The 12,448-nt window shown below is 39.7% G+C and overlaps 1 protein-coding gene across 1 annotated transcript; it reads right to left on the bottom strand.

Moving 5' to 3' along the window:
* Window positions 1-705: 705 nt before the first annotated feature.
* Window positions 706-12,442, bottom strand: LOC143295736 (kanadaptin-like). The gene is made up of 11 exons (XM_076607358.1): window positions 11,790-12,442; window positions 10,610-10,787; window positions 9,720-9,848; window positions 9,111-9,174; window positions 7,678-7,820; window positions 6,384-6,541; window positions 5,486-5,555; window positions 4,679-4,868; window positions 3,836-3,983; window positions 2,981-3,485; window positions 706-2,403 (listed from the first exon to the last, which is right to left on the bottom strand). The coding sequence occupies exons 1-11, from the start codon at window positions 12,432-12,434 to the stop codon at window positions 2,354-2,356; spliced, it is 2,280 nt and encodes a 759-aa protein (XP_076463473.1). The 5' UTR covers window positions 12,435-12,442; the 3' UTR covers window positions 706-2,353.
* Window positions 12,443-12,448: the final 6 nt, after the last annotated feature.

The raw sequence follows: 12,448 nt of genomic DNA on the forward strand, positions 1-12,448 counted from the left end.
TGTGTGTGTGTGTGTGTGCGTGTGCTAAGCACTGTTCTCTTTGTTCTAAGTTTATTCCCGATATATTTCAGATAGCGCTTTTAAGATTTCCGTGTTGTTACCTCGTGAAAGAGATTGAATGTCAGCATATGCAAATTCGTCTTCATAGTGGTTTCAGTACAAGCAAATGCTGCACGATTGTTATTGCTGTCCACGTAATTAATTGGTCGTCCTTTTATTCATTTCGACAGGCGCAACAGCCGAGTGGTCAAAGCGTTGGACTTTAAATCTGAAAGTCCCGGGTTCGAATCTTGGTAATGGCACCTGGTGGGTATATTCTTTTTGTCTTTGTGAATTCCATAATCATGAATCTGTAGTCTGACAATTAAACATTTTGACTTTGACTTAACCACCACTGTTTAATTTGTGCGCATGTATAACACACACACACACACAGTTGAATTGATATCACACGTTCAGATACACAGAGGCACAGAGAGAGAGACAGTGAGATACACAAAAAAAAAAAAGTCAAGGCACGTGTGTCTTGCTGTGTTGTGGGAGGGGGGGGGCGGGTTAGGAAGAGCAGCTGGAGGGGTTTGGGCTGGGAGGGGGGGGGGGGGTTGTCAGAGTAATGCTGCTTCAGTGATGTGGATGAGGGGGCATCAAAAACAAAAAGGAAACAGGAAAAGAAAAGAAAAGCCTGCTGAATTATTCATTTTACTCGCATGCACACTCACACAATCACCTACGACTTCAACAAAAAATATCCCCGGCTGACAATTTTTTTTTGTTTACATATATTCAAAGTAATTAGTCAAAATAATATAGCCCTCACATGAACTGATTAACAAACAGTTAAGAGTGGTAACTCTCTCCATTACACAAAGTACACAACTTCAAGTCAGTGATGCTTACGCTACTGATTCAGCTAGCACACAGGTAAATAAAAGGTACATTGGAACAAACCCAGAAACTTCCTCAAAAAAGGAAGCACCAGGCCTGTCCTTATACCAATCACTCAACATGCGCACACAGCAGCGCTCACACGAACTATTTGTGCCAGCTTTGAATGAACAGACTCTCATAAACACATGCACACACACACACACACACAAAAAAGGAAGCACCAGGCCTGTCCTTATACCAATCACTCAACATGCGCACACAGCAGCGCTCACACGAACTATTTGTGCCAGCTTTGAATGAACAGACTCTCATAAACACACGCACACACACACACACACACACAGACAGAGCAACACACACACACACACAATACACACACTCATGCATACACATAAAGTTACTCGAAACACTCAAGCACATATTTTGTCTTTGTACAGCAAATGTAAAACAAGTTTCACCATTTATCTTAACAAAAAATCTCAGCATCATGTGCTTGTTCCAAGCACAAAACAAAGATTAGTGAAATACATTAATTACGTCAACATCATTCACATGCTGAACGAGCCTGCATTTTACTTTTTAGATGAAAAGCACCATTTACATTTCAACTACATCACTGCAGTTACTGAAGGACTTAAAAATCTTTGAAGAGAATCAAGAGTTGTGTCTGACAATGGCTATTGCGACAACATGCATTAAAATGTCTGGATGAAAACCTAAACTAAAGAAATAGGGTTGTTTCTGTGAGCTTGAAAAAAACAACAAATCACTGTTTGTATTTGTATTTGTATTGCTTTTTATCACAACAGATTTCTCTGTGTGAAATTCGGGTTGCTCTCCCCAAGGAGAGTGCGTCGCTACACTACGGCACCACCCATTTTTTTTGTATTTTTTCCTGCGTGCAGTTTTATTTGTTTTTCCTATTGAAGTGGATTTTCTACAGAATTTTGCCAGGAACAACCCTTTTGTTGCCGTGGGTTCTTTTACGTGCGCTAAGTGCATGCTGCAAACAGGACCTGGGTTTATCATCTCATCCTAATGACTAGCATCCAGAATACCACTCAAGGTCTAGTGGAGGGGGAGAAATATCGGCGGCTGAGCCGTGATTCGAACCAGCGCACTCAGATTCTCTCGCTTCCTAGGCGGACGCGTTACCTCTAGGTCATCACTCCACTGGTTTAAAAGAAAGAAAGAAGGAATGAAATACACAAACAAAAAGAAAGAAAAGATTAAGGCAGAGGAAAACAACAACAAAAAAGGCCAAAGGAGTTGCACTTTTCATGTGAATTACCAAACCAAATATTCTTCAGGTGGGTATTTGTTCATCATCATCATTTATCAATTTTGCAATCAATCAATAAATGTTCCTTCATTATAAAAAAAAAAAAAAAAAAAAAAAAAATTCATGTCCCTTTTTTACACTCTGAATTTTTCTGAGTTCCAGCCATTCATCAGCAAATTCTGTTCAGTATCCCAGCTTATCGTTCAGGCTTGTGCGTCCATCCCCTGACTGCCCTGTTAAAAGCAAACAACAGTCATTCAATCAATCAATCAACCAATAAATCTATTATCAATCACGTCAGTGTCTAAAACACACAATGTGTAAATATCTGCCTTTAAGCTTGTCAGAAGAAAGGGGTAAAATGTTCAAACTATTTCTAAGAAGAAAACAAAACAAAAAAAAAACCACAAAAAAACATTCATTAGAAGTAAATCGTATTTAGAAGCAATGTGAAAAAATCACTCACACACATGATTTATGGCAGGGATGAGTTGGGGGAGAGGGTGTAGAAGGGAAGGAAGGACATCTCAATGAACTTAGTTGTCACAGAGTGATATGTACAGTAAAAACATGAAAGTTTGACAAACAAATGCGTCAGTTAAAAGTCAATATAACAATAACAACATATACACCAGCTCCTCTATACTACTCAAATGAGTATCAATGCACAGAAATCCAACCAAACACTCAAACACAAAATAAAATTTACATATAATACATACAAACACAAAAAAATCATACACCACACAACACTCATCGATCATACATCCACAGAATGGAACCTACAGGCGTCAGCACATGACAACATACCTTGTGGAGGCATCCACATTGCATAGTTTGGGTCCGAGTCATCGTAGTCCACTTTCTTTGGTTTTCGAGGAGGGGCAGTTTTCTTCTTCTTCTTCACAGGTGCAGGCTCTGTGTTCACTGATGAAAGGTTCTCTTCTTCCTGTTTTCTGGCCGCCGTTGCACTGAGAGGCAAAGCTGGCCCCTTCACCACAGAGTCACGGTCTTTCTCAGCACCTTTCAATGGCACCGTTTTGGAAGCTAGTTCTTTGATGGAGGCTAACACAGAGGGTTTCTGTCGACTGTCCTCCTCTTTCTCTACAGTCTCTGATGCACAGCTGGGAGTGATGGAATTAGATTTTTTGGATGTGGAAGATTGGCTGGCGCTATCATCATGTGTAAGGCGAGAGGCGGCAGAGGTGGCTGAAGTGGCTGGTTTCACTGTCTTGTCGACTGGAGTGTCACCGTCCTCATCCTCCTCTTCTTCCTCCTCCTGGAAATTGTCTTCTCTTGATTGTACAGGGTCCACCTGAAACATAAACAGAGAAACATATACTAATATTCAGATATGATTTTTTTTCCCCTAAAAAGTAAGTTGAATGGACTTGAACCATCAAATGAGAGAGGAAAAAAACAACGAAAACAAAAAAACCCATCAACTGTTTGGTACACAGGCTGCAGGAATGGAAGATGGTTAATGGAAAAAAAAAGACACTGCAAACATAAACAGAAGGGAGGTAAAATATTGATAATGAGGAAGGCTGCTTGCTGCTACTTTGTTGTCCTGGACAATCTTTTCTCAAAGCAAGCATTCGATAAACTTTATAACTGGATTTTTTTTCTTCTTCTGAATATCAAATTCCCACCACATAGACTCACCACAGGAAGAGGCAGTGGCGTCTTGGGCGCCTTGGCCACTCCGATCTTCCTCATGCCTGACGCGATGCCTGACGACGCCGTCGTCTTTTTCTTCTCATTCCCTGTCCCTGTTGCTGATGCAATTGGCTTTTTCAAACCACTCTCCAATCTGCGCAAATAGTACGAGTAGATGAAGCAGAGTACAGCAGAGTGGAGTGGAATGGAATGGGTTGGGGTGGGCTGGTTAACACAGGAAATATAAACATAATAATACCAGTATCATAAATGGGTATCTATAATGCACTCTACTCCTTAGCACAGAGAACCAATCTCTGCTCTTTAGTACAGAGGCCTAGAGTACTAACAATTAATATCAATGTAGGGGAGAGGGGGAGAATGTTACAAAAACTGTAACAAGGCACAATAATCACGACTTACAAGCAAGATAAAAAGTGTCAATGACCACACACACACACACACACACACACACAACAAGCCAACACCTAAACTTAACATCCAAGAAAGCAAGATGTGTTCTGAGGCCAGATTTGAACTGAGATTTTGTTTCAGCATGACAAATTCAGGTGGGAAGTTTATTCCAGGTAACAGGACATGAGTATGAAAAAGCACACTATCCTTGTAATTTCTTCCTGTGGTGTGTGACTGTACAATCACTAACATCACTACTTTAAAATAATTAGGAGAGAGGCCACGTCTCTCAAAAACCAGTAAGTTTCAGTTTCACTTTCAGTTACAAGGAGGTCTCAGAGCATGCAGACAGATCCATATGCACTGTCCACACTCCCTAACACCTCAAACAAGTAAAAAAAACAAAAAAACAAAAACACAAACAACAAGTCATACTTTTTTAGTTCCGGCATGTCAGCTGGCCTGGCCAGGTTAACCAGCCTCCGCAGTCGCTGCTCTTCGGTCCTGAGCGAGAGCAGCTCACGTTTGAGGGAGAGGCGAGTCTTGGTGTCCATGACCCCTGCCTTGATGGCTGTCATGTACGCGTCCAGTGCGTCATCCTCCTCCGATGCCATTGCGTCCGCCTCTGCAGAATACAGAATAATTTATCATGATAATAATGAAAATAATCATGAGATTTTCTATTGTGTGCCTTTTCTATGAATAGGGCTCTAGAAACTTTATAACAAATTTTTTTCAACACAACCATGCACACATGCACACAAACACATGCGCACACACTCAAACACAGACCAAATAAATCTTACATCACTCTATCTGGATCGACTTAAAACTGAAGAACTAAAGCACACACACACACAACGCACAAACACATACGCACACATACACACACAACACACATACAGATGAGAAGTACACAATGAGAACAATGGAATTGTGGTGGAGGCACGGCAATAACCAGCTGACCATGTCACCCTTGAAATGATAATTAAACTATCTCAAGGTAGAGAGAGAGGAGATTCAAATGAATCTTTCTTTTTTTTTTCTAAGATCTGAAATCTCAGTAAACATTTACCACATGCAGCCAAAACTCTCTCTCTCTACATATATACTTATATATATATATATATAGATAGATAGATAGATAGATAGATAGATAGATAGACTGACATAGATATATAAAATTACATATATCTAAATACAGGAATACAAGTAATACAAGAATATTAATAATGAACTTACGAGCTTTGGCCTGCTCCAGTTTGAACTCAATCTCTGCAATCCGCTTTTGAACTTCCTCATGCTTTGGCACCTGTAACAAGCCACAAAAAGAACTGTCCTTTACCCTCATCATAATACCAGTTAGGCTATCAGGGCAGTGAATTCTCAGCCACAGTGTCAGTGCTCAGCAGTACTGCAGGTACTGTATCTTCTCAGGCCTGTGAAGGAAAGCACAGATTTCTGGGACTCTCTACACAAAAAGGACTCCACAGCATAACACCATCGTCACTGAAATTAACCATCATCTGGCGACCCTTCAAGCCCCGCCTGCAGAGATTCCACTTCAACTTGGGCACAGCTACAAGTACGGTCACATTCAAGCACATAAACCTGGGACATGCCTCTGATTTGAGTCAGTCCATAATTTTTTCAACACAGGATTCAAAACAACAACTACTACTAACGTGAACAAAAACAAATACATAATAACAAGTGTACAAAACCAACAATTCCTTACATGCGCCTCACACATCCTGGGTGCAAAAAAAGATTACAACATAATAAGAACCCAATTATCAAGTCCAGAAAAAAATATTCAAAAATTTATAGAAAAAAAACAAAAAAACCAAGTGAATGGACAGGCAAGGCAGAAAATCAACAAGGAAGAGAAAGCAGAAATAAAAAAAAAAAGAGAAAAGATCAGAAACAACGACAGCAAAAGAAAGGAGGAAACGTCTAGCACAGAATTTCCAGAAGGTGGGGATACTGTTAGTTTATACCAGAAAAGCCCACAGTGGGTTCCAATTGGTCCATAACGGCTGTGCTGGTGTGTGACTGCAACAGAAGGACGAGCTCCGCTTGTTTTATCAGCCAACTGTTTCTGCCCTGCGTTAGGTTTGTGGTGCCCAATGCAACTTACCAGACTGTCATAGGTTTCGGCCTGCTCCTCCTTCCCAGATTTTTTCATCCGGAATATTCGCTTTTTCTCTATGGTGCCAGTCCTGTCCAGGAAGGTGTCTTCATCGCTGTCATAGAAGTCATTGTCTTCCCAGTTCTTGGCTTTCCTTTTCCTGCTCTCTGGAGATACAAAAAAACAACAATCATCATCATCATCATCATCATCATCATAACAGTGGGTATTTATGATGTACTCTGTCTTCTTACCACAGGGACCCAGAGTGCCAACAATCAACATCAATATGGGCTGGGAAAAAATAGACATAAAAAATTAACAACACAGCTTATTATGAATTTTAATCAAGACTAACGAGCAAGACAAATGGAATGTATCAGTGACAAAGCATGCAACACACATACACATCACACACCAACACACTTCTAGAATCCATGAAATTCATAAAAGCAGATTTGTTCAGAGGTGTCTTGAGGCCTGATTTGAATTGAGATTTTGTTTAAAAGAGAGAGAGAGAGAGAGAGAGAGAGAGAGAGAGAGAGAGAGAGAAATGGATTCTTCCTGAATCATGAATGTAAACAATAAAGCTGTGAAAAAGGGAAGCTGAAAACACAATAACCACACCCACTTAAACATCAAACACAAGGACTGATAAACTAGACATCCAGAGCATGAATTAGGAATCAAAATCTTTATGCACATCAGGACTACATACTGTCTCTTTCAGCAACAAAAGAGGCAAATTTTTGTCAGTTTTGATTCCTCATTTGACTGCCTCTTCATTAGTGCCATTTCAGGCCGCTGATTCTGAATCACTCATATACATATATACAGCCACACCCACATTCATCTGCCGCAGTGCCACAGCCAACAATCTACAATGTCAGGTTGCCGTAAGGCCATACACAAATGGAGACCCTGCATCACTGCTGGATCACTTTGGTGGTGTTTCGGTAGTAGCTGTTCTGATTCAATATAAACAGGACATCTCCCACTAAAGCCACCTACTGAACACACACACACACACACACACACACACAGAGACTAGTTTTGTTCCACACATCAGTCCAAAATCACAGAGCAACATCAGATGTTCTAAAATGTTTGTTTAGTGCGGTTAACAGGGGGAAAAAAACAAAAAAGTAAAAAACAACAAAAACTGAAAAAAAACAACCCAAAAACCCCCACACCACCAACAATATAATCCAAAGCAAAATTCCAGATCTGTCTGCCATTGTCCATCAGCATGTGCACAGCACAGGCACTGAAGAAGAAGTCCCAAGAGACAGTTGTTCCTTACCGTGTTTGGAAGCATGCAGCATCCCATGCATATCCAGCAGCCGACACGCCTCAAAGGCGCAGGCCACCACAGCATCCTTCTTCTTGCCGGACACCGTGGCTTCAGCGATGAGGACTTCGCCATTTGGACCATCCACCGGTAACCTGCCCCCAAGTCACAGAAAAACACCACTATTGAATGAACAAGAAAAATAATAAAATAAAATTTACAAAAAGAAGTTTCCAGACTGTGCTGGCCAAACACAAGAATTTTTTTTTTTTTTAAATAATCAATAATCAGTCTCTCTTCTTTCAACTGACGTAGAACATCCTGCACCAATCCACTGTTGTGTGTGTGTGTGTTGTATACTTCTCATGTGTGTGTGTGCATATATGTTTACCACTTTTTGTAGAGCGCCTCCATTCCATTCCATTCATTCTCCTGCCCGGGATGGGCGTAGAGGAGACATGTGGGACGATTCCGTAGTCAGACGACGCCATCCAGTTCTATCTTCTGCCTGTCGTATCAGCATAGCGCTATCCATATTAGTCCATTCCTTGATGTTGTCCATCCAGCATTTGGCTTGCCTCCCTCTTCGCCTACCACCCTCTAGCGTTCCCTGTAGAACTGTCTTTTGCAGTGAATTGTGGCGTGTCACATGCCCGAACCATGACAGCTTCCTCCTTTTGACAACTGCTAAGAGTGGTTCCAGTGGACCCGCTAGCATGGTTATTTGGCTCTTGACAAAGTCATTGGTCTTTCTGTCCTTCCATGAGATTCCAAGCAATCGTCTGAAGCATTTTGTCTCAAACGTCTGGACTTTCCTAGTAGTCTCTGCTGTTAAAGTCCAACTTTCACATCCATACAGCAGTATGGATAGCACCAGGGATCGGTACAGTTTGATCTTTGTTGGAAAGCTGATCTCTCTGCTCTTCCAAATCTTGCTGAGCTTAGCCATTGCTGATGTTGCGATCGCTATCCTAATCTTTATTTCAGTTGTTGAGCGACCGTCGTTTGTGAGGGTGGAGCCGAGATATTTGAAAGCATCCACTTCTTCAAGTTGTTGTCCGTTCATGAAGATTTGAGCTTGGGTGTTGGTTGAGCTGTTGAGCGCCTACAGGGGGAGTAAAGCCCCATTATACAGCAGGCGCTATCTAAAATAACATTATTATTGTCATTACTATCATCATCACCACCATCATCATTATTATTATGATTTTCATATCATGACATTTAGTGATTCAACTTTTACAAAGAAAAATAAAATACAAATCTCAAATCAGAAGTGTTGTCATGTATACTCAAAATCGAAAACAAACCTTTTTTTTTTTTAAACTAGTATACAAATGTAAAATGAGAAGAAGAGGGAAAGAGACAGGGAGAGACAGAGAGAAAAGATACAGAGACAAAGAAACAGACTCTAACGAGCAGACAAGACAAAGTGATCAACTCACTCAACGACACATTTGTGCTTGCCAAACCCGACTTCTGTGAACTGGTAGTCAGGAAGATCACAACCTGGGGGGAGGAAAAATAGTCACTGAGAATCAATCAAATGTTGTTGGGTTTTTTTCGATTTTTAAAACCAGTCACTCAAAAAATCAAGAACACAAGAGTTTCTAAAAGAATTTTGTTTAAATCAATCACCAGTCAAAGCAATAAGTCTAGCAATTTAATTTATCAGTCAGTTAATAACAACTATCAGTTGGACTGTCTGAATAACTTACAAAGCAAATCATGACATAAAATAAAATTATTAAATTTCGCAGGACAGTATTTGATTTTGCTGTTCTTTTTCTTTTCTAAGTACACAGTCCATTTGATAAAATGATTTCAGTACTTTCTTGAGATCACCTTTGTACAGAATGATGCTTATACTAGTCACAGATGACATAATACAAAACTGCAAATACTAAAGTTTCCAAGACTGAATGTATAACAAGGCTTTGGAACATAAAATTAAAAAAACAAAAACAAAAAAAAACAAACCCCTTCCTGCTCAGCTGATAAACCTGTACAATTTGCCTTTTTCACATTGATTTTGTCTTTCTTTTAAGAACTACCTTCCCGCTCATAGAATCCTTTTAAGGCCTTCTTGGGGTCATCTTTATAGAGATGCTCATGTTGTGGAACCAGGCCTGTAACACTTGTGGCTGTTGGATTTTCCTCATCCTCCTCAATAGCATCTTCACCTGTTGGGAAACATAAATTATAATATTAATAATCACACCCATCACAACAACAACACAAACTGTCCCTTTCCATACAACAAACTGTATTACAGTAAGATTTTTTTTTATTTTTATTTTTTTTTTTTTAATGTCAATAAAAAAAGAAAAAGGAAGCAAATCAAATGTCTACAGCACAGTTTTCAAAGACATTCAAGATAGGTTTCATCCATTAAAAAAAAATCCTGCAATCAAAAGAGGAATTAAAGAACATTTTCAACTTTTTTTAGGAACACTCTATCAGACCCTCATTCACAACAGCATACAGGACACATACAACATTTACCTGCACAGTACACATGTACACAATAATTAAATGTTACATGCAACAAATCAATTACTGTTTTTGAGGCTGAACACGATAAATTTGAGTATAATTCCATTAGGCCTGAATTTGCACTAGGTTCAGTGTCTCTTCAGAGACTGGTCACTGCCCAACATGTGCATAGTACACCATGTATGTTGCAGAACTACCAAACGGCTAATAAAAAGAAAGAAGGCAGGTGACCAAAGCCCACCAAAAATGAACTCATCAGAAGAATTCTGACATTTGTGAAACATCGAAAGAAACTACAATCGGTCTTAACAAAACACAATGAAATCAGGGCATTTGGTATCATTGCATGTATGCAAGTATGCACTGCAACAAACAAACAAAAAAGACAAAAAAAAGACAAGATACTTTTTATGGTTTTGATTGACATCTAATTAACTTAATTCCCTACCCATGCCCCAGGAGCACCCTCGCAGTTCCAGAATTTTCTGTCGCTGTCTCTCCATCTCTTCCTCCTCTTCCCTCTCAGCTTGCTTCAGCAGCTCTGTTTCTCGCTTCAGTCTGGCCGTCTGTTGCTTCAGCTCTGTGATACTCAGCTCACTTTCTGGCTCCTGGTCAGTTTCTGGACCCTGAAACCAGTGAGTTATCACAAATGTAGTTTATAGTACGGAATGTTTCACTGCTGGATATAATTCTATTAATTTCAAACAATTATTTTACATGTTTTCAAAAACAACAACAAAAAAGCCAATAAATTACTAAAGCTCTATTTCCAACATTTCAGTCACTGCCATCAAACTATCATGACTAATTATATATATATATATATATATATATATATATATATATATATATATTGTTTGTGTGTTCCTTCTATCTATTTACAAAGTCAACTTAATCCTAGTGCAGCTGGGTAAAGGCAAAGGATCTTGTCCTTGTATGTAAGTGTAGGAGTTCAAATAATGTAGTTAGCATTATGAAATGATGTTGCTCTGCTCACATTTGTCTTATTTCTTTATTTCCTGTTTGATGTAAATATGAAATAAAAAGTTTCATTACAAAAAAAAAAAAAAAAAAAAAAAAAAATAATAACAAAAATATAAAAATATAATAAAATAAAATATAAAAAAGATTATGAATCTATAACAAGTTAACAGCAGCAAACAAGAACAATAAGAATGATAATGATGATAATAACAATAATATGATAATGATAATGTCTTTGAATCAGATACACTGTCCTTTGGATTCTTGATTATAATAACTTCAGTCATAGAAAAATCCCTGACTGAGTGACACCCTCTTCAGAGTCTAACTCTAAGCATCAACTGATCAAGGAAACAAACAACAGATTTAAACAGAGAAAATCTCCAAATTAAATTAAATGAACACTCTCTCTCTCTCTCTATCTCTCTCATAATATTAAGTATGATTTACACAATGGGACACTCACAACCAGTGGGACTGCACCACATTGCATTTCCACTGAAAGTGACTGACATCAGTATTGTACATTTGCAGTACTACCAGACGTGATGAACATCATTCAAGGTTGCTCAAATACACTTTAAAAAAGCCCCCCCAAACCTCCCCACCCCCACTAAAAAAAAAAATCATTAAATGATACAAACCTGAAGTATGTAAAGACGAGAACTGCCCCCAAATTTCAAAACATGGCCAACGTGCAGTCGACGATACACTTTAGGTTTTATCTTCTCCTTGTTGACCCAGGTACCATGTGTACTGTCCAGGTCATACAAATACCAGCCACACTCGTTGCCATCCTCGGCAGTCTCTCGATACTGCACCACTGCGTGGTGGCGAGAGAGAGACGGATGCTCCATGCACACATCGCAGCTGGGTAGACGACCGAACACCAGCCATGGCTTCTGGCCCAGCTCCACGCTGTCGATGACTGTGCCATTTTTCAGTACATCAAAGCTGTACTTTTCAGACTCCGGTGGCACACCGCCCCAGATAGGCTCTTTGTACGGTATGGAGACTTGGGTCTGTTTCAGAGTCTCAGCTGGGGATCGTTCTGATGTCTGTTTCTTTGGCTTGCTTCCACTTTCACTCGGCGTGTTAGCAGGGACTACGCTTGTTTTCTTTCGATCGATTAGCGAAACATTAGGATCTGGTAGTTTGAATTCCACTTCGTTCTTTCCTTCGTCATTGCTGCTGGTTTGCCTTTGTCTTGGAGGCTCTGGAGGAACAAACTCATTTAATTCTTCCGTTTTACCCGAAGAATTTTCTACTGGTCCACTGGCGGCCGCCATGATGTTTGCACGAC

The sequence above is a fragment of the Babylonia areolata genome, chromosome 21 (assembly GCF_041734735.1).
Source record: "Babylonia areolata isolate BAREFJ2019XMU chromosome 21, ASM4173473v1, whole genome shotgun sequence".
In the NCBI taxonomy this organism is placed as follows: domain Eukaryota; kingdom Metazoa; phylum Mollusca; class Gastropoda; order Neogastropoda; family Buccinidae; genus Babylonia; species Babylonia areolata.

Coding starts and splice junctions, on each gene's coding strand:
- LOC143295736 (XM_076607358.1), bottom strand. CDS start 12,434: ATGGCGGCCGCCAGTGGACCAGTAGAAAATTCTTCGGGTAAAACGGAA. Junction 3,486..3,835: donor CGCCACTGCCTCTTCCTGTG/GTGAGTCTATGT, acceptor TTTATGTTTCAG/GTGGACCCTGTACAATCAAG. Junction 2,404..2,980: donor AATGTGGATGCCTCCACAAG/GTATGTTGTCAT, acceptor TGCTTTTAACAG/GGCAGTCAGGGGATGGACGC.